Source organism: Dendrobates tinctorius, unplaced genomic scaffold (assembly GCF_039654945.1).
Source record: "Dendrobates tinctorius isolate UK_male_01 unplaced genomic scaffold, ASM3965494v1 ptg000032l, whole genome shotgun sequence".
Lineage (NCBI taxonomy): Eukaryota > Metazoa > Chordata > Amphibia > Anura > Dendrobatidae > Dendrobates > Dendrobates tinctorius.
The window spans coordinates 2054014-2076751 of NW_027361700.1; the positions used below are offsets into that span (position 1 = coordinate 2054014).

Below are 22738 nucleotides of genomic sequence, written 5' to 3' on the forward strand. Positions count from 1 at the left end.
CTCCATTATGCTTTATATAATGAAAGGCACTGATGTGCAATATTAGCCTCCCACTTTGAATGAAAATTAAAGGATAAAAAGATTGCGAAAGCAAAGAGTGTTAGGCTGGTTTCACATTTGCGTTTTTTTTTCTCGGTAATTTAGCGCTAAATAGCGCATGCGTTTTTTTTCCTATACTTTGCATGGGATGCGCTTATGTGCGCATACACATGCATTTGTACGCGTTTTACCGCGCATGCGTTTTTTTGCGGTATGCGCTTGGGCGCACAAAATGCAATCTGTTGCATTTTTTGTGCGTCCGATTTGCCTCAAAAAAACGCATGCGCGCGCAATGCGTTTTTTTACAGCAAGACACCCAATATAAGTCTATGGGTGCGCATATGTGCGCATTGGCATGCTTATGTATGCGTTTTTTTGCACATGCGTTTTTTTTTGTTGACCATGGAATTTAGGGGTTTGGGTTAGAGTTAGGGTTAGTTAAGGGGGTTTAGGGTCAGGGTCAGGGTTAGGGTCAGGGTCAGGGTTAGTTAGGGTTTAGGGTTTGGGTTAGGGTTAAGTATGGTTTGGTTAAGGGTTAGGGTTAGAGTTAGGGTCAGGGTTAGGGTTAAGTATGGTTTGGTTAAGGGTCAGGGTTAGGGTCAGGGTTAGGGTTAAGTATGGTTTGGTTAAGGGTTAGGGTCAGGGTTAGGGTTAAGGTTAGTAAGGGTTTGGGTTAGGGTTAAGTATGGTTTGGTTAAGGGTTAGGGTCAGGGTTAGGGTTAAGTATGGTTTGGTTAAGGGTTAGGGTCAGGGTTAGGGTTAAGGTTAGTTAGGGTTTGGGTTAGGGTTAAGTATGGTTTGGTTAAGGGTTAGGGTCAGGGTTAGGGTTAGGGTTAGTTAGGGTTTAGGGTTTGGGTTAGGGTTAAGTATGGTTTGGTTTAGGGTTAGGGTCAGGGTTAGGGTCAGTAAAGTCATGGTTTGGGTTAGTGTGAGGGGCCACCTAATGTTGGAAAAAAACGCAAACGCGGTAAAAACGCACTAAAAACGCATACAAACGCATAAAAACGCTGCGTTTTTTTCATGCATGCTCATAAAAATGCTTGAAAAAAACGCAGCAGTTGTATGCTTTTGTATGCGTTTTTTCAATGCGTTTTTTTGCGGGAAAAACGCGCTGCAAAAAAAAGCAAGTGTGAAACTAGCCTCACAACACAAAATGTGGGGTTGTAATGTGTTTTTTATATTTTTATTATTTCTTTGTGCTAAAGACAACATAATAAAAATGATCTGATTGAAATAAAAAAGATGTAATAGACAGTCCTTGTTTGCTTGGGTAAATTATTAACAATAGAGGATCTGCTAGTCAAGAAATACAAGAGATTCTGGCCTCTCATGGTTCTCGTGCTTAATTCGTTGAGGCTATTAATGCTTGGAGACTTTTTTTATTCAAGTGTTTCAATCAGATTTCATTACAACTTTTGCCCCGTTTGCCTTCTATAGGCTCTATGCTGCATTGTCTATTGCCGGCTGCAAGATGAATCTGAGGATCCGTCAGTGAGCTCACTCAGCTTGCGTTCCAGTTTATAACTCTTGTCTTTTTCTGAACTTATTTCAGCTTGTTTTGTTTTGTCAAAGAGCTACATTTTTTTCAACATGCAGCATGTCACTTCTTACAGCATTTTTTTCAGTGTTTTTTTCAGCCATTGGGAAGCAATAGGTAGTGCAAAAATTGCAAGTATCAGGTTTTGATGAGTTTTTGATGCAAAACCTGATGAAACATGCACAAGAGACAAATGTACCCTGACAAAAACGTAGTAAAAAAATGCACCAAAAATGCAGCAAGAACTAAGCAAATCCTGCTTTTTGTAAGCAGCTTAAGGCTATGTGCAGTTCCGCAACTCCCTGCTGTGGGAAATCCGCATGCGGAATTCCCACGAAAAACTAGCGTTTTGCAAGCGTAATTAGCTTGCAGAATGCTAGCGTTTTCCAAGCGATCTGTAACATCGCTTGGAAAACTGATTGACAGGTTGGTCACACTTGTCAAACATAGTGTTTGACGAGTGTGACCAACTTTTTACTACTGAGGCCGCCTATGCAGCATCAGTAGTAAAAAGATATAATGTTAAAAATAATTTTAAAAAATCGTGATATTCTCACCTTCCGGCGTTCCCCCGCAGCCTTCCCGATCCTCGCGATGCTCCCGGCAAGTCCCGTTCCCAGCGATGCCTTGCGACAATGAACCCAGATGACGTAGCATCACGCGAGACCGCTACGTCATCACAGGTCATTGTCACAAGGCATCACTGGGAACGGGACTTGCCGGGAGCATCGCTAAGGCCTGGGAAGGCTGCGGGGGACGCCGGAAGGTGACAATATCACGATTTTTTTATTTTAATTCTATTTTTTTACAGGGATATGGTACCCAGGGCCTGAAGGACAGTCTCCTCTCCTCCAGACCCTGGGTACCATCGCACATTTTCCGCTTACTTTGCACATGGTGGACACAGCCACATGCGGAAAGTAAGCAGATCAATGCATTCCTATGTGTGCGGAATTCCCACGATACCGCACAAGGAATGAGCATGCTGCGTATTTTTCCGCGATACAATTCCGCCGCGCAAAAATACGCAGCATTAGCACAGCATGTGCGGAATGCCATTGAATTTAATGGGTTGCTTATTGTATGCGTTTTTTCAGCATTTTCGCAGCGTGTTTGCGGCGAAAAAACACGGCAAAACGCATAAAATCTGCGGTAATTCAGCACGTGTGCACATAGCCTTAATGTGGCATAAAAAACCACAGCAAAAACGCAACTTGTGAACATAGCCTAAGTCTACAAGATTCTGTGTGTTTATGCAATATTTGTATATATAATCTTTTTCAGTACAAGTTAAAAAAAGCTTGTTAAATCCAACAATTATTACTCTGAGAATTTTGTAGAAATATCATTAATGCTGTTTTTCACACATTCGTGTTTCACGCTCCTGACCTGAACACGACAGCCTCATAAAGGCCTATGAGCCTTCTGATTACCAGTTTGGACATTGCGGTCTTTGCTTGGACCATAAAATACAGATGTGTGAATCTGGCCAATGATTTGTTCAATTTAAATGAAGACCAAATAGTCTTAACCCTGCGACAGTGTCTGTGGGTACCCTTTCAGCACATTGTCTTGTAGCCTGACGTATACATTGACATTTGGATGCACTATTATCAATATCTGTTATTTGGTGGGATGTCTTTGTTGTAGGCAGCAAGAGAACTGTCAAAAGCCCACTGCCAAGTGAACTGATCTTCAGCGCCATCTCTGCTGTCTTTCCAGAGAGAGGTTTTCCAGAAGAAGTCAGGAATAGGTAAATGATCCAAGAATCTAATGTTAAATGTTTGTTCAATTTGGAATATACTGTGTATGTATTCCTAATCCAAAAAGACGTGATGAAAGAGCCTCATTTCCTAGAACACGGTCAGTATATCTGTGGACTTGCAGGTTGGGGTGGACTCGGTTGTGTAGCCAATAAAGTCAACTGATTTGTTTTTCTGTGTATTGGATTTTTTTTTTTGTTCAGGTATAAAGAGCTGACGGCAGCAACAGACCCCAACACACTTCCACCACAATGCACTCCAAATATTGATGGACCTTTGGCAAAATCTGTGCCGCGAGAGCAGTCCTTGCACTCCTTTCATACTCTGTTCTGCCGCCGCTGCTTCAAATATGATTGTTTCTTGCACCGTAAGTAGCCTGACTTCTGTATCTCATCTTTATACTTGGAATATATATACATATATATATGAAGCTAGGAGATTTAGAGGGCATACAGTATTCCATACACTATACATCCGGCCACTCCCGAATCAGGTAACAGCTGATCGGTGGGGGGTAACAGGTTTTTGAGCCTGACCAATCTTATATTGATGATCTTTAATATCTTACAATGTGATTTCCATGTTTTTATTATGTTATAGGTTTTTTTGTTTTTGGGTCTGGACAAATGTTTCACTGTTCATAGGTGTTGGGCAGGCCAACCCAAAGCCGTAAAGTCTGCCTAAGCCGCCAATAATGACTATATCAGCTCAGGTGGCATTACGTTCTTCCCCTTTACCACCTGATATAAACGTGCATGCTTGGCTATGTATGTATGGCCAGTTTTAGTAGGTCATCCAACTACATGTGATGAAGAAATTGGTTGTTGTTCATGATATTTCAGTATTTTCTACCCTGTAACTGGGTCACATGTAAACCACAATGATTGACACTCGGTTCAATTGTTCACTGTTGCTGTATATGTCAATGCAATGAGCCACATAGCATTGATGTAATGAACAAACTATTGATACATAAAGAATATAACCCTCGTTATTCTTTTTCGCTTCAGCATTTCATGCAAGTCCAAGTGTGTGTAGAAGAAGGAACCGAGAAATTAAGATTGAGACTGAACCATGCGGGAGTCAGTGCTTCTTGTGGCTGGTGGGTTTGTATTTCTTTTACACTTCCACATTTGCTTCTATAAAACATCATAATATTGTAGTAAGATGGTGGTTTCTAGTCTGCCTGTAATGTGTTCTTGTGGAGTCACAAATATATTTCCTTTCGCTAATTTTTTTCAGTAAAAGGGTAAGAAGCAGCCCTTTACATCTTGGGTTCTGCCAATGTAAAACAAAGGCAAATGGACTATTTCGCAACTTATTCTTCCAGAAATTATTAACTCTACAATGATCCTAGGAGATAGTTTTGTGTCAGTCTTTTTATACGGTATATAAATATAGTTGCCTGTGGTTGATTTGGAGGCCCATCCGGCAGACAATTGTCAGGTCTCATTAAGTTTTACTGCCAAAATGGACAGAACATTGCAATGTACAAAACGGTGACCAGAAAAAAGACCACAGCCATGAATGCCCACACGAGAAATTGCCCACATGGACAAAATAAGAGCATCTATCACCTTTCCCCCAAAAGCTGTAATACAGTATGTTGTATAGCTCCAGAGCCTGTGTACAGTGTAACCCCTTCTGTACCAGCATGTGCCCAGTCTCTACGTCTTCATTGGGGTACACAGGAAACCATGTGTCAACCTTTTAGTGCTGCTGACACTAAGAGGTTGACACTATTCAAAAAATGTTAGCTCTTCCTCAGTAGTATACACCCACCAACTGGCATGAAGCTAATCCGTTTTAGCTTAGTGTAGGTAGGAGGTGGACACTGGTCTGCACTTAGCCCCGTTTCTACCTTAGGTATTGTTGTGTTTTAGTAATGATGTTTATTTTGTAGATATAGCTTGTGATTTTGGGCAACAGAGTGGAATTGTGGCACTCTGTTCTCTCCCCCCTAGAGACCGAGAGCACAGTGTGGGATTGCGCCACCACTGTACTGTCTTGTGTCTGCCAGGCAGGACCCTATCCCCCTAACACACCAAAAGTGTTTGGGGCTTCCACACCGAGGATAGGCAGACTAGTACTCGCCATTACACCCAGCCCGCTCGCCCTCCAAAGCCAGACGTGCAGAGTGGAAGACAGATCCATTACCTGCCATCCGCTTGAAGATATGTGCCTAGGTTCCCTGATGACAGCCATCCAGAGGTCTGCATCCAAGTCCTTTGGCGTCAATCTTCCACCACTGGTCTGCGAAGAAGGATTCAGGATCTATAGGACAGGTATATGAAAAATATAAGAATATTTTTAAAGAGGGACTTAATATTCTGCACTGCCATATATTAATACGCATTCCGGATTTAAATTCCATTTCCCCAAATGGTCTGCAATGACTTCCGTGCTCCCCACTTCCCTGTGCGGCCTCCAGGTGCAAATTTAGTCCCTGGCCCCAACCTGGGTCTTACACAGGGCTAAGCCACACCTTTAACAGCTCAGCCAATCACGCGTGCCGACTCTCCAATGAAGCCCCACCCACCTCTGCCGGCCAGTCAGAGCAGCCCATTCTCCCATTGCGCTGGAATGCACTGCACGTTCTTAGAGCGGGAAATCTGCTCTCGTCCTCAGGCTCATCCCCTCCTGCCCACCGCCACCTTCTAGTCTCTCCGCAGCGCCGCACATTGTGCCTCACGGCAGAATCAGGACTCAGGAGCACCGCAGGGTATGCCTTCCTGACCTTTGGCACGATCCTGGATCTGAGTAAGCTTTGCCACTGGGGGGAGCAGCTCACATTCCCGGCAGGCTCACCCTGGCACATACTATCTCTCTCTTTTTCTCTCTCTGTCTATGCCTATCCTCAGGAAGTCTCACTCCCATCCTCTTACTATTATCTTAGGCTAGTTTCACACTAGCGTATGGCTGAGCTGCGGAGGGATGCGGACTTCCTCTGTGAAGCTCCGCCCACGGCCGCACCTCCTCCGGTCAGCTCCGCCTACGTCAGCATGCGGCGTGCGTACCCTATCTTTATCATTGGGTACGCAGGCTGCACCGATGTATGCGGAAGCCTCTGCATGTGTTGTTTTGAAGGTGCGACGACCTACGCCGAACGCAACGAGTTGCATTTTAGTGCGTTCGCCGCACCGTCAAAATGACGCATGTCTACCTCCCCATCACCATCACCGTTCTCCAGGATTCCATCCGTCCTCTGACGCTCCAGCGACGCCGGAGTCAGATCCATATTCTGAGTCAGATTCCGATCTAGAGTCCGAGCAGAGGAGTTAGATAAAATAATATCCAACACCAAGGGTTACCCCCCCTTGGTGTTGGATATTATTTTATCTAACTCCTCTGCTCGGAGTCTTCACTTCCTCAATAGAGGGCCAAACACCCGCCCCGTCACACAGTACCATTTCGTTCCTTTCTCAGGTTTTTTTCCCAGAACAATATCCGACAAAAACAAGTCTCCAGTTCGTCAGCAGAAGAAGACACCTTCCTTCAAGCTAGCCGCCACCTGGTGTCCAAAAACTCGTCAACGCCGGCCATCCAGAATTGGCTCCAACAGATTCTCCTCGACATGACGGGTGGCTCGCACCTGGGATTACTCTGAGTGGGCGGACGTCTCCTTCAGTTTCGGGACAATTGGCTCTCCTTAGTTGACGCCGCCTGCGTCCGGGACGTCATCTCCTACGGTTACAAGATGGAATATCCTTCGCAGCAGGGGCACTCTCATCACACCCTATCTGGACTACATTCTCTTCAAGGCTGCATGTCACGAGAGTCTACAGATTGGACACCCTCTTTCATCTGGGCTGGATCATAAACACTGCAAAGTCATCTCTGATCCTGGTCCAACGTATTGTTTTTCTGGGAATGCTGTTCGACACTGCCCAAGGAAAAGTTTTCCTGCCTTAGGAAAAGTACTTGATACTAATGCGAGGGATTTGTTCTTTCAGAGGTCAATCACCTTGTCCCCTCCGCTTCTGCATGAGCATACTAGGCAAGATGGTTGCTTCAATGGAAGCAGTCCTGTTTGGTCAATTTCACACACGCTCTCTTCAACTCTTCCTTCTAGCAAGGTGAGACAGGTTGATCTGCTACCTAGATTGGCTTGTCAAATGTCCCCTGCGGATAAATAAGTCCCTGTAACCGTGGAAGTCATCTTTTTTAGTTCTTCTCGGAAGATAATTTCTACCTCTTTGTTGGAAAATAGTAACAACGGATGCAAGCCTACTTGGTTGGGGAGCAGTCTTTCAAGACTTAACAGTTCAAGGCCAATGGACTGCTCAGGAATCATATTTTCCAATTAACATTCTGGAATTCAGGGCAATCTTTTTTGCTCTGTTCCACTGGCAGAAACTCCTTTACGTTCGTCCAATTTGAGTCTAGTCCGACCATGCCACTGCAGTGGTATACATCAATTACCAAGGAGGAACTTGAAGCCGAGCAGTGATGTCAGAGGTCGGTGGGATTCTGGACCAAGCAGAATGTTCTGGCAATCTCAGCAGTACACACATCCAAGAAGTGAACAATTGGGCCGCAGACTTTTTCAGCCGAGAAGGTTTCGCCTCCGGCGAATGGTCACTGAATCCGTCAGTCTTTTCACAGGTTCTGTCTTAGATAGGGGACTCCAGACGTTGACCTGATGGCCTCACGACTGAACCAGTAGGTTCCTTGGTTTGTATCCAGATCCCACGACCTGCTAGCAATCAGAGCACATGCGCTAGAGATTCCCTTGGCACAGTTCTTCCTCCTATACCTGTTTTGCACCTCTTCTGCTGATCCCAAGGGTAGTCAAAAAGTTCAAGGCGGAGAGATTACCTGTCTGAGTCGTCACTTAGGATTGGCTCAGAAGACCCTGATACGCAAAGGTAATCAACCTCCTCGCGGACACTGTGCAAAATCCCAGATCTTCCAGACCTTTTATCGCAGGGGCCCCTCTTCCACCAGAATTTTCAGTCGCTCAATTTAATGGCATGGCTGTTGAGGCTACAGATCTGAGGTCTGCCGGCTTCAGGTTGTTCAAACCAACATCTAACACCTTACCTGGATAACCTTCTTCAGCTGGTATGAAACTAACCGGACCACTCTTATGGTTTTTCGTCTGCCATCCGTTTTGTCCTTTATACAGTTGAGCCTGGAAGCCAGACTTTTTCTTAGCTCTTTTAAGGGACAGGTTTATTCAGACATATGGATTCTCTGTTCAACATTCCCGAAGGTCCACAGAAGGGTCTCTCTGCTTCCAGGTCTGTCATTACCCATTGGATCAGGTCTGCCATTATGTAAGCTTACCGACTAAAGGACAAGGGAGCACCCACTTCAAGACACGGCACATTGTACCCGCACAGTGCGGGCCTCCTGGACATAGTATAAAATTGGATGAACACATAGGTAGGCTGCGCTACTGGAGTGAATCGATTTTTCAGAAATGATAATGAGGAAAAGGCTTTTTATTCACAACCATGGATCCAATGTTATTCTATGGGGCAGTGCAGAACTGCAATTACTTTCTCCTGCAAGTGGCACTGACATTTGGATCATGCATGCCCATACAAGTCTATGGTTGCGTGAAAAACATTGGACTGCACTTGGATGTCATCTGAGTGCACTCCGATGTATATGCACATAGACAATAGAGAAGATAGAGAAATTAAGTTCTCCATTCTCTCATGCGAGAGAATCAGATCACAGTAAGATGACACTTGGCTCAAACTCTGACAGAGCTTGAGCTGACTGTCATTAGCATAATCAGCCCAATTCTCTCGCATGAGAGAACATGCGTCAGTGTGAACGTACCCTTACCAAATAGTTGGGACCCGTGTCATAGGTCTTAACCAGAAGAATATAGTAGTTACTGCTTCAAATCTACAAGGAAAAAATAAGCAATGTGTGCATGAGACTTCAGAAATCTCATTCACTTTGCTTGTAACTAGGAGATTCTTTAGTTTTTATAACAAAACTGCCTTAAACTCAACAAATGCAGCAAATAGTTAATTTGTGCACAGACCCTTAACGTTTTATTGATCTTATAGATTTGTACAAGCACTGGCGGAAACAGACAGAAAAGGGCCCCTATACAAGAACAATATATGGGCCCTTTACAGCCAAAGAGCTCCTAAAAATGCAAAATTGCATGTCCTTTGAAGTTAGAAATGGCCCCTTTACCTCTTGGGTCCCTGTGCTGCACAGGTTGCACTAATGCTATGTGCGCCTCTATGCACAAGTAAGGATTGATTTTGTATCCATATGGTGTAAAGTATTGTCAGAAATTTTTTGTTCTAAAAAGCAGGAAATGCAATGCAGTAAAGCAAAAACAACCACTTTAAAAGTTCATTATATAAATCTTTGTGCATCTTATGTTGTCAATCATCAGTTATGTTCTCTTGGTAGAGAGCCACCCTTGTAGTCGACTACCAGCCTTACAGTTGATTTTTTTTCTCGATGCCATAGTGCTAGGTTATCAGTCACTCATAAGATGCTTCTTTTAGTCTTCAACTCTCAATCCTTCAGGATGGAGCTAAAGAGTATGCTATGATGAACAACCCAAGATTCAAGTGCTTAGGGAGGCGGAGAAGGAAAACCCCAACGCTTGCCGCTTCCAGTTCCAGTGCTTCCACCTCAACAGTGACTGAGGCCAAAGAAGGGGACAGTGATCGGGACACAGGGAATGAATGCGCTTCCAGCTCTTCTGGTGAGACGTGTTGTTTTTTTGGGGGTTTTTTTTGCTATTGGTTCTATACAGTTTCATTAAATGGGTGCCTCATTATAGTGAAGATAATGACCTATGGGTGAAATTTAAGTTTTAAAGCCAAACCTGTATTAAAAAGGGTCGTGGGTAATGGTGTGTTTTTTCCACGTTTTAAGTTCCGTTTTTTTAGTAGCGAATGTGTCTTGAAATCATGCTGTCTACCCACTAGCCACAAATTCTCATGTTGGGATGGTTTCCTGTTCTGTAGAGATCATTTTTTTCATCAGTCATTTCATTGTCATCACAGACAGGATTATATAACACTTGTATACAGGACATATCATTCACAATATGTGATGTCACAGCTCACCTCCTCCTCCTCTCTGCACAAATAAGAAAGCATGCCTAGAAAATTCTCACTTAAAATTCCATGATACAACTTCAAAAGTCTGCAGTGCTTCAACACCAAGCTGTGAATGCATACCAATGTACAGTGATGGAAAACCCTCACAACCTTTTTACCCTCGATGGTAAGAAAAAGCTCCACGTGCATCCGCCTAACTAAGTCCACTTGGCACTTGTTTTCTCAGGATGGTAAAAGCTGATGATGGTTTGCCATCATTAAAATTTGATATTCCTTCACACTAGGTGGATCCCTGGCAGTTTTTCCCCACCCTCTGACCTGGAATGACAGGTCTATCCCTATACAAGCAGGCAGGGAGAGACCTGTCCCTCCAGGGGAGCAGGCGTGGAGAAACCACTTATTTGTCTGTCTAGCCTCCTGTATGGCTTGGTCTCTGGCGGCTTTTTAAGTGTAATAATAATCTTTATTTTTATATAACGCTAACAAATTCCGCAGCGCTTTACAGTTTTGCACACATTAGCATCACTGTCCCAGAAGGGCTCACAATCTAAATTCCCTATCAGTATGTCTTTGGAATGTGGGAGGAAACCGGAGTACCTGGAGGAAACCCACACGAACACGGGGAGAACATACAATCTCCTGGCAGATGTTTTCCTTGGTGGTATGTTTACTCTCTGAAACCCCACAGCTGATTTCATACAGCAAGTGTCTGGTACATGCTGGCCATTGATTGGGAAGCATGTGTCAGCTGTAAGTTTCCCTTTAACACATACTAAGTATATTCGAACATTGAAAACTTTACCATTATACAAGTGCACTGGCATGTAAACGTTCTGGCACCCCTGGTTAAAATTACTGTTATTGTGAACAGTTAAGCAAGTTGAAAATGAAATGATCTCTTAAAGACTTAGTTATTTTTTACATTTTAAATATTTACAAAAAGGAAAATGGGATGATGCAAAAGTTTTGGCACCCTTGGAGATTGTCATCAGATAACTTTGACCAAGGTTTCAGACCTTAATTTGTTTGTTAAGGTTATGCTTGTTTACTATCATCGTTAGGAAAGGCAGGGTGATGCAAATTTCACAGCTTTGAAAAAAATCCTGCTTCCTGTAACCTTGTGACAAAAAACAGCAGCCATGAGTTCTTCTAAGCAGCTGCCTAGCACTCTGAAAATGAATAGGCTCACAAAGCAGGATAAGGCCATAAGAAGATGGCAAAGCGTTTTCAAGTTGTCATTTCCTCGATTCAAAATGTAATTAAGAAATGGCATTTAACAAAAACAGTGAAGGTCAAGATAAGATCTGGAAGACCAAAAATAATTCAGTGACAGCTGCTCGTAGGATTGCTATAAAGGCAAATCTGAATCCCCGCTTGACTGCAAAAGACCTTCAGAAATATTTAGCAGACTCTCTAGTTGTGGTACATTGTTCTACTGTTCAGAGACACCTGCACAAATATGGCCTTCATGGAAGAGTCATCAGAAGAAAACCTCTCCTGCATACTCACCATAAAATTCAGAATCAAAAAAGTATGCAAAAGAACATCTAAACAAGCCAAGGTATGTGTGGATAAAAAAGGCACAGAATTTCAGAAACAACCATCACTCCACAACCATTAAACATGGGGGGGGACAATCATGCTTTGGGGCTGTGTTGCAGCCAATGTCACAGGGAACGTTTCACAAGTAAGGGGCAAAATGGATTCAATGAAATTTCAACAAATTCTTGATGCAAACATAACACCATCTGTAAAAAAAAGCTGGAGTTGAAAAGAAGATGGCGTCTACAAATTGATAATGATCCGAACTAAAAACGCAATAAAATCCACAATAGACTACATCAAAAGGCACAAACTGAAGGTTTTACAATGGCCCTCACAGTCCCCTGATCTGAACATCATTGAAAATCTGTGGCTATACCTCAGAATAGCAGTGCATGCTAGAAGACTCAAGAATCTAACAGAACTGGAAGAATTTTCCAAGGAAGAATGGATGAAAATCCCTCAAACAAGAATTGAAAGACTCCCTTGGTTGGCTTCATAAAAGGTTTTACGAGCTGTGATACTTTCAAAAAGTTGTTCTACTAGGTAGTAACCATGCAGGATGCCCAAACTTTTTCATCAGCCCATTTTCCTTTTTGTAATTTTTAATTTCCCTGTGTGAACGAAAGTGTAATGAGCATATGTGACAAGTATCCCTTTAACTGTCTAAAGGAGTGCTGGTTGCACATGCTCACTAAAACATAATTCACACAGGACTTTAGGGAACCTATTCTCAGAATCATTGGGTTCTCAGCGGCAAGTATCATTCATTTAGTATCTGTCTTGTGAATGGGTGATAAATGTTTTTTTGTTGGACAAAGGGGAAGTCCCATTTTGCACTTCCAAAAAATATTCCATAATTTATAAGTAGTATAAAAGCTGTGGGGGAACTAAAAACACATAAGACCATCAGGTGATATCCTTTTAGCTGCAAAGGAAAGAAAAAGGAAGGTTCTCACTTGAGCTGTTTGCAGCGTCTAGCGTTGAAGCGCGTCGTGGAATTAGAAACCGCTTAACTCCTCTTGGTCCCAAGGACTCTTTATTACAGCAGTGCAGCCTAATATCGTGTTATCGTCCATACTGGTCATAAGTTATTAGTAGATGCAGATCCCACTGATGGGACTTGCGTCTTTATCGAGAACCGAGCCCAGTTTTAATAGACTTGGTCAGAATTACCATACAAGTGTATGTATATTTTGACTACACTGACTTCAGCATGCGTTTGGGCCTTGTTCTTGAGATAGATATGGGACTCACATCTGCTATATATTTATGGCAAATCCTTTGGACTTGTAAAATATCAGTATGCCTCTTTAACTTTCTAAAGTGAGGACCTATTTCAAATTGTATCAATTGAGCAAAAGTACTGAGTTTTCGGGGGTTTGTAAAATTGGGAAATCTATCTGTTGTAGTTAGGCATATGCTGCACATTCACAGTAGTCTGTATCTTAAGCCCCCGTCACACATGGCGATCTCGCTAGCGAGATCGCTGCTGAGTCATAAGTTTTGTGACGCAACAACTATCTCACCAGTGAGATCGCTGTGTGTGACAGCTGTCAGCGACCGGCCCCCCTGCCGGGTATCGCTGATTGCTGTTTAAACCTTTTTTTGAGGTCACTGGTCTCCTGCTGGCCAGCACGCATCGCTGCGTGTGACAGGCGGGAGACCAGCGAGCAGGAGCTGGTAACGAGGGTAAACGCAGGGTTTCTAAGGGACGCGCAATTACCAGCGCGCTGATGCAGGGAGCTGGTAACCAAGGTACACATCGGGTTTCTAAGAGACGCACGTCCCTTAGAAACCCGATGTGTACCTTAGTTACCAGCTCCCTGCATCAGCGCACTGGTAACTAAAGTACACAGCGACGCTGCGTGCTCGGCGTCGCTGGTGCTGATCGCTGGTGAAGCTGCCTGTTTGACAGCTCACCAGTGATCATGTAGCGACTCACCAGCGATACTGATACGTTGATATCGTTGTCGGGATCGCTGGTGAGGCGCTATGTGTGACGGGGTCCTTAGTCTTGCTTTGTTTTTGTTATACGTGGGTATGTGAATTATATAGTATATATTTTCTGGGGCTCAATTAGTGACATGATCTGTGCATTATGCAATCACTTTAATGCAGAAGGAAATTCTCGCTGCCAAACCCCCACAAGGCAGAGGCAGGGAAGCATGAGTGGAGACTTGCCTGAGGGTTCAGAAACCAGCGAACCGGTGGAATGGTCCGGAGCTGAGGAATCTCTCTTCAGAGTCTTCCATGGAACCTACTTCAACAACTTCTGTTGCATTGCTCGACTCATGGGCACCAAGACATGCAAGCAGGTACAAAATAGAAGCATATAAGCAGGTGTAAAAGTGTCTAAAGAGGTCTATGTACAGATCATGCCCTCATAGTAGAATATATGGGCATCTGTCTAGCACGTATCCTTGTCTGGGGTGTGTATTGTAAGAGTTTCAACCGGTTGTCCACTACTTTATCATCGATGAGCTAACTTTGGGATAGGTCATTAGTGTCTGGTCGGTCGGGGTCTGACATCCGGTTCCCCCGCCGATCCAATCAATAGGATGCTTTTGTGCAGTACACTGCCACGGCCACTATCAGAAGATTGATCGACTCCGCATTTGATGAGTTCTGGCCAGCGGCTGTCGACACTGAGGACAGCTGATCAGTGGGTGTGCCGGGTGTCAGACCCCAACTGATCAGACATTGATGACCCTAAGGACAACCTCTTTAAAGGGGTTGTCTGGTCCAAATTGATAAGTCTGCAGACTTATGAATCCCCCCAGCACCCGCACAGTGCATGGCGGGCTTTCGCCGGTTTCTGACCTGGGACTGGAGGGTATGTATGAGTTATGCCACCATTTGTGAACATAGGTTTTTTCCTTCATCAGATTTGGGCCAATTGATTATATTAGACCATTTTTGTGATAGTGCAGGCAGTTTATCTTGTGTAGACAGCACTAGATCAGAGGGTATCATCTGTTATCATTGACTTTTTGTAAAGGTTTTTCAGTTTGCTGTGAAAGATTCACTTATTCTGAAAGTACCCACTAAGGAACTGATGAGTACTGCACAAAAGAAGAAGAGAAAGCACAGGTATGGTTGACCAACATTCTTGTGTCACTCAAAGTAGTATAGATATTTTCCAGAAGGGATGCTGCAAGGAACCATAAGAAGCCTGGTCTCTTGTAAAAGCAAATAAGAGAAAAGTCTGATAGGGGAAAAAAAGGGACATGAATCTTTCAGGGATATAATGGCTGAGATTAGCTATGATCTCTTTTTGCACAAATCCTGTCGAATCTCCAGTACTGCTGTAACCATTTGAAGAGGCAGTTTTCACACCTAGGAAACATTTCAAACTTTTCAGATGTTCATATCAGTTCACTATTTTCTGTCTAAATACCCAAATCCTGATTCTGCTGCTTATTTCACTTTTTTGTGCTATGTTGCTTGATTGCAGAGATACTCACATTTGCTTTTGGTTCGCAGTATGTGAAATCTCTTCTTGCAGACCAACAGGGCGTTTCTTCAGAGTCTTCTCTGGCCGCATGCCTTTTCACCCATCCCTCCTAGATGCTGCCAATCACAGCTCGGCAACTGATCTAGCAGTCTTTGAAAAGCAACCAATGTGAATATCTCTGCAATTGAGTGTCACAACACAGAACGGAAAACAGCGGCAGAATCAGGGGCGCTTGGGGATTTTTACAAGTTGTTTAACTCAATTTTTCATTTTGGAAAATCACAGGTCTTCATTAAATAAAATTCTATCAAGTATGTAGCTAGTTTAGCTGAGTATTGGCTGTATGTTTTTTTTACTTGTTTGTTGTGAAAATGTTAAAAATAGATTTGACCTACTGGAAGAGTAAGGGATTTTCACATAAGATGGAATTACTGCAGATTTTCATTGCGCATTCCACACTGCAGATCTGCTTTACTTCACAGTATAGATGATATAGGCTTTCAAAATCCCCATACGCACATATTGTAGAAGATGTATTGATGCCTGTCTTAATTTGTGTGGCTTATGTAAGTTGAGCTTCAATGATTTTTTTTTTTTTTTTATTTTCTCCATATTTTCTTACCATTGTAGACTGTGGGCCGCACATTGCAGGAAGATTCAGCTTAAAAAGGGTAGGTTTTCAGCGGCAGATTTGCTTTTACGTAAAACGCTGTATTTATTTCAGAAGAATAGCAATCACTAAACAAATTCCCTTCGACAGTCGGACATACTGCTCAGTAATCATTATAAGGGCTCGCGCACAAAGCTGCATTCTGAGTCCGTTCTATACAGATACATAAGAAAATCTGCCATAGAGATATAGAGTCTTTACTATATCTCCACATGGGTTCAGTTTCATAGTGTTTTTATGCTTATTTATTTATTCATGTCCCTCTGTTGTCTTGAATCTGGTGTTGTTTATTCTTTGTTCCTGTACCTCTCTGTTCCTGACATGGCACCCTTTTCCTGGTATGTAAATTTAACCTTGTTAGCCAAAGGGGCATGATCCTCAAAAAGAAGCCCACAGAGAAGAGATTCAAATGGCAGAAAATAGCCTGTTGTAATTGCTAGTCACGGTGACTATATTTCTATGGTAGCTGAATTCACTGCTTTGGACAGAACACTCCCCATTGGCTAAAAATATTAGATTGCCATATCTTAGGAACAGAGAGTCACAGGAATAAAAGACAGGAGAACATTATCATTTACACCGGGTGAAAAAACTGATAGATCCTTATTAATGAGCTGTATCACTGCCATTCCCGTATGTATTAGGTCTGACTTTGGTGTCCAAGGTCGCTGAGATCTGGTTAGGAACGAAGCGTACAATAAGGCAATACCACAAGAGAAGGGGTGAGAATGACGGTAGTGCTCACCTGGGGTGGTGTATGGACACAACACCAATAAGAGCCTTAGAATCCGAGGCTGGAGGAAAAAATCTTCCAGATAGCAATTCACTTCAGTGCAGAGATCACGGTAACTGGGCTGCGCTTGTGAAAGCGACGAAATGCCATTTGGTTTTTAACCTTAAAAAAGGCGCCAGTCCAGCTCCAAAAGACATTGTTTTTATTATCCAATCATTTTATACCATCGACGATTCGTCATTTCCACAAATGCAGCCAAGGTATTGTGATCTCTGCACTGAAGTGAATTGCTGTCCAAGGTCAACACTTACATGTAGCTACTAAAAAATATTAGAGTATTGATCCCATTATGGCATCAGGTCACTTTTCTATACAAGTCTATGAGAGCCTCATTCTGGCCTCATTGTGGCTCTCATAGCTTTGTATTGAGAGCTTGTGACATCGCTTCTGACTTCCAGCCAGTCTGAAGCTGCGCTCACAAGATGGCGCCACGGGACCGGAGCGGTGCTGAAAAACGAGGAGGAGGGCGAGTATATGACAGAGGGGCAGGGGGCTTACGTTTAAAGTGCCACTCCACCGCTGAAACAAAAAATCCTGCTGGAGTGGTGCTTTAACTGTATATCGAACAAACAGAAAATGTTGTTCTCTATTGTTTTCAGAAGTAAAATCATGAATTACAAAATAATGACTACTGATCTTGTTTTTTCTTGAAAACAGATAATTCGGCAAACCAAGTATACAACTATCAGCCCTGTGACCACCCAGATCATCCCTGTGACAGCACTTGTCCCTGCATCATGACGCAGAACTTCTGTGAAAAGTTCTGTCAGTGCAACCCTGATTGTGAGTAATTACATGTGATTGGAATCATGGCTAAGGCTGTCTTCACACATTTATTGTCCCAGTACGGACAGTGATGCATGGACTAGCCGATGGTCAACAACCTTAGACATACAGCTCTGGCAAAAATCAAGAGACCACCATTTCAAAACCCTGTCATGGCCAGCCTATTCTCCAGACCTGAACCCCATTGAAAACCTCTGGAATGTAATCAAGAGGACGATGGACAGTCACAAGGCATCAAACAAAAAAGAACTGCTTAAATTTTTGCGCCAGAAGCAGTGTGAAAGACTGGTGGAAAGCATGCCAAGACACGTGAAAGCTGTGATTAAAAATCATGGTTATTCCACAAAATATTGATTTCTGAACTCTTCCTGAGTTAAAACATTAGTATTGTTGTTTCTAAATGATTATGAACTTGTTTTCTTTGCGTTACTTGAGGTCTGAAAGCACTGTTTTTTTGTTTTTTAATTTTTACCATTTTTCTTTGTCGGAAAAAAAATACAAAATGTATTGCTTGGACATTCAGAGACATGATGTCGGAATTTTATAGACTAAAAGAACAATTTACATTTTATTCAAAAATTTACCTATAAAGAGAAAAACAGGAGAACTGAACATTTGAAAGTGGTATCTTAATTTTTGCCAGAGTTGTATGTGAGACTGTTGAGTTTGGGTCAGTAGACTCGCAGCTGGTTTGTATGTCACTGTTTGTGCACAGACTGTGAATGTTGGATGGAAAATGCCAGCCTTATGGGATAAGGGTGAAAAGACAACACTACAGAGTTTTAAAGTTGGAAAGTCATATACTCAAAGTGATTCTTTAGGCTCAGAAATTCACATTCTGTAAAGTACTGGTATTTTCAGTGAGGGTCTTTTTATGTGTAAATCTGTGTTTGTTGCACTGGATGGAATTGTATTGAGGTGATTGATTGAGGACCTAAGATAACTTCGAAACCTAAGAAAACTGATATGATTCTGCTGGTTAAGGTTTTGGTAATATTTACTGATTACATTTAAAGGGAATGTGGGTGCGGCCCACACCCTTTATCAAGGTGTGCAGAATTATTAGGCAGCTTTTTTTTTCTTCAGGCAAATCGGCCAAAAAACAGATATACTGACTCTGAAAGTCAAAAATTGTTAAGTCTTATAGAGGGATGCAGCAGTCTTGTAAGTTGCTAAGATATTGGGGGTGATCACAGAACCATCAAAAGTTTTGTTGCAAATAGTCAATGGGGTAACAAAAAATGTGCTGAGAAAAAAAGACGCATATTAGCTGCCAAAGATTTGAGAAGATTCAAACATGAAGCCATTATCCTCCAGTGCTGTCACATTCCAGATCTGCAACCTCCTGGAGCGCCAAGAAGTACAAGGTGTTCAGTGCTAAGAGATATGGCCAAGGTAAGGGAGGATGAAATCCCGACCACCACTTAACAACACACATAAGTTCAAACTGGGCCAAGAAGTATCTGAAGATTCATTTTTCAAAGGTTTTATGGACTATTGAGATTAGAGTGTTTCTTGACAAACCAGATGGATGGGCCCTTGGCTGGATCAGTAGCAAGCACAGACCACCAATGGACACCAGCTACGTGGAGGTGGAGTACTGATATATGCTGGTATTATTAACGATGACCAAGGTGGACCTTTTTGGGTTCAAGATGGACGCATGATCAACTCCCAAACCTACTGCCAGTTTTTAGAAAACAGTTTCTTTAAGCAGTGGTACAGGAAAGTCTGTAATTTAAGCAAAAACATGCAGGACAATGCTCCATCGGATGTATCAAAGTCTTCAGTGCCCGCCTGCCAGTAAAGGCCTTAAAGATGAAAGAATGATGACATGACTCTACTCTCACCTGCCCTAAACCTTATAGAGAACTTGTGGGCCCTTTTGAGATGGGAGATTTACAGGAGAAGCCAACAGTCACATCTCTGAAAAGTGTATGGGGGGGAGGAGCTGTAGCTTCCCAAAAAGTGGATTGTCAACAGATTAAGAAACTTGACAGATTCCAGAGAAGGATGACTTATGACTGTCATAAATAGATAAGACGCACTTTTTCCCCCCAACATGTGGAGGAAAATGTGGGTTGCATCTTATAGTCCGGATGTACTGGCTGTGGTTGGAGAGGTGGGGGAGCAGTGGGTCACAGAGGCAGGATGCTGCGGCTAACTCCTGTGTCCGCTGCTAAAGAGAAATGAATATTCTCTGCATTCCACGCCCATGGGCGTGGAGGGCAATAAAAATTTCTTTTTGGCATCCTGGTATGATTGGCCCCATCCCGTTCCTGGTATGATTGGTCCCATCCTTATTCTGGTATGATTGTCCCCATCCTGGTCCTGCTGGCCCCATCAGAAAAGATTAAAAAATACCATACTATTACACTTACCATCCTCCGCTCCCTCGCAGTGTCCTGCTCCGTTGCCGGGACTGAAATATTTAGGTGCATTAACCTTTTGTACTGACCGACAGCACCGTAGTTGTTGAATAAAAAAAAAATATTCATCAAAAACACAAATTGCCTAATAATTGTGCATACATTGTAGATAGTGATAAGGAAAAAAGTATCAACAACAGTAAACATACATTTTATGATTTAAACCATATTTAATTTTTTGGTGACTGGGTCCCTAGAAGAAGATGCTGATAATAGGAACTTGTCAATGAAACTTTCGGTACTCTGTTAATTAATTAGGCTTGTAATACTTTTGTTCCCTTGGCTTTTACATTTTGATGAATCTGATTTGTTCTCCCACAGGTCAGAATCGCTTCCCCGGCTGCCGGTGTAAGACTCAGTGTAACACCAAGCAATGCCCCTGTTATCTGGCTGTACGGGAATGTGACCCAGATCTCTGCCTAACATGTGGTGCGGCGGAGCACTGGGACTCTAAAACTGTGTCCTGTAAAAACTGCAGCATCCAGCGGGGGCTTAAAAAGGTAAGTGGCTCGTTAGTCGCCTAAGGCTAGTTTCACACTAGCGTTTTGGAGCGCAGAGACGGCCTGCGCACGGCCGCCGCTAAGCCCCGCCCCCTGCCGCGCCCCCGCAGGTAGCTCCGCCCACCGGCGCATGACGCTGCATGCGCCCTGCGTCCCCTATCTTTATCACAGGGGGCGCAGGCCGTGCGCAGTATGCGTTTGGCGGCACATGCGCCTTTTTGACAATGCGCCGACGCAACCAAACTGCAGCAGGTTGCGTTTGGCGCAGGTTGGTCAAAAGGACGCATGCGCCGCCAAACGCATACTGCGCACGGCCTGCGCCCCCTGTGATAAAGATAGGGGACGCAGGGCGCATGCAGCGTCATGCGCCGGTGGGCGGAGCTACCGGCGGGGCGCGGCAGGGGGCGGGGCTTAGCGGCGGCCGTGCGCAGGCCGTCGCTGCGCTCATAAACGCTAGTGTGAAACTAGCCTAATACAGTTGGGAGTACAGGGGGCTGTGATTGTTGGATTGGTGCAAAAATCTTCATGCTTTTATACATCTTGCTTCTGAAGCACTTGCTCTTGGCACCCTCCGATGTTGCTGGATGGGGAACCTTCATCAAAGAGTCTGTCCAGAAGAATGAGTTCATCTCTGAGTATTGCGGAGAGGTTAGTAACCTCACTGTACGTTGTAACACATCAATTGGCGTTACCCTTATTAATGATAATGTACAATGTGTTTGTTTAGCTTATTTCCCAGGATGAAGCAGATAGAAGAGGGAAAGTCTACGATAAATACATGTCCAGCTTCCTGTTTAATCTTAACAATGGTAAGTTCTGTGCTACTGCATCGGGACAATCAGACAGGCATTTGGTGAATGGCTTCAGATTCCTCCCAATTATTATCGATCATTGACCATCCCTGTTTTTTAACAATAGGAAAAAAGACTAGCTGGTTTATCAGCTGGAGTGATCTCTATACATTTATACAGATCTAACTACTTTAACTCCTAAGTGCCAAGCCAAACTTTACATATCTGACATGCTTTATTTTGTAGTCATCTCTTGTGTACAGCTGACAGCAGCTTCATCCCCCACAAAATAAGATGTTGATTTTTCCCTTGAACCACTGGATGTAGTGCAGGAGATCCCTTTTGATTACATGTACTAGTCTGATATGTAAATCAGACAAGTATGGTGCATTCCACGCGTATTTCTCCTACGCCTCATTCGGGGGACACAGACAGTGGTGTTATGCTGCTGGCCACTAGGAGGACACTAAGTAAACACAGAAAAAAGTTAACTCCTCCCCTGCAGTATACACCCTCTCGCTGGCTGGGAATTCCCCAGTTCTTGCTTAGTGTCTGTAGGAGGCACTTGGGTCTGGTTTCAGACCTCACCGTTTTAATTTTGCTTTTGAATTTTCTGTAAATTTTTATTTTTTAATTAACAGAGTGAAGGGGGCGACGGTTCCTTTCTACGGCCCACTCTCCCCCGAACCAACAACAGGAAAGCACGCGGAGTATACCTCCCCGTACACTTTCCTGCGACGACTGGGGCTGATTCTTCTGGCGATGGTTCCTTTACGGTCCCGGTACCCCTCACGGATACGAGGGCGAGCGCACGGAACTCACGGAGAAGATTTGACCAGCGCTTTCGGATGCCCTGAATCAGTCCCATAGCTCTCCGTCCCCCTGCCCATAGGGTGGATCGATTGAGCAATACCCCTGTAACAACCTCTCTGGCTCTGCTACATCGCCCGGGAGCTTTTTTTTTACCTCAGGATCTGAGAGATGGGATGAAACCTGCAGGCTCCTAGACAGCGCAGACGGAGCGAGCACCGGATTGGAGGTATGGGGTCGGGGCCTGGTCCCTGAGAGAAGCGCTGCCCGAGTCTCTTCGGCGGCATACCGGTGCCCCGTCGCGGCCCCCCCCGCTCTCCCCTTCACCCGGCGCTCGCCGCGGGTAGGCCCAAAAATTTAGTCCCCGGCTTTTCAGCCTACTAGGCTGCAATTTACATAGCGTCACCCACTGTTAGCACCGCAGCCCACGTCTTTGGCGCCTCTCGCTCTGTACGAGAGGCGCCCTGCTAGTCTGGGGGGCCATGTCCTTAACCCCTTCTGTGCTCCTCTGGTTCTGTGACGGCTGCGGGGGTGCATGCACGGATGGACAGCACCTGGTGACGCTACAAGGC

General features: G+C 43.9%; 1 protein-coding gene across 4 annotated transcripts in view; it reads left to right on the top strand.

Annotated features, from left to right (window-relative positions):
• The window catches only part of EZH1 (enhancer of zeste 1 polycomb repressive complex 2 subunit), a 124976-nt gene that overhangs the window by 87799 nt on the left and 14439 nt on the right, over nucleotides 1–22738 (top strand). For all 4 annotated transcript variants that reach the window (XM_073572310.1, XM_073572309.1, XM_073572311.1 and 1 more), the window contains 11 exons: nucleotides 3227–3329; nucleotides 3543–3706; nucleotides 4350–4441; nucleotides 9847–10027; nucleotides 14052–14248; nucleotides 14932–15023; nucleotides 16018–16058; nucleotides 17508–17633; nucleotides 20387–20565; nucleotides 21118–21213; nucleotides 21293–21374. In XM_073572310.1, coding sequence (XP_073428411.1) covers nucleotides 3227–3329; nucleotides 3543–3706; nucleotides 4350–4441; nucleotides 9847–10027; nucleotides 14052–14248; nucleotides 14932–15023; nucleotides 16018–16058; nucleotides 17508–17633; nucleotides 20387–20565; nucleotides 21118–21213; nucleotides 21293–21374 — 1353 coding nt within the window. The remainder of the gene's footprint in view (nucleotides 1–3226; nucleotides 3330–3542; nucleotides 3707–4349; nucleotides 4442–9846; nucleotides 10028–14051; nucleotides 14249–14931; nucleotides 15024–16017; nucleotides 16059–17507; nucleotides 17634–20386; nucleotides 20566–21117; nucleotides 21214–21292; nucleotides 21375–22738) is intronic.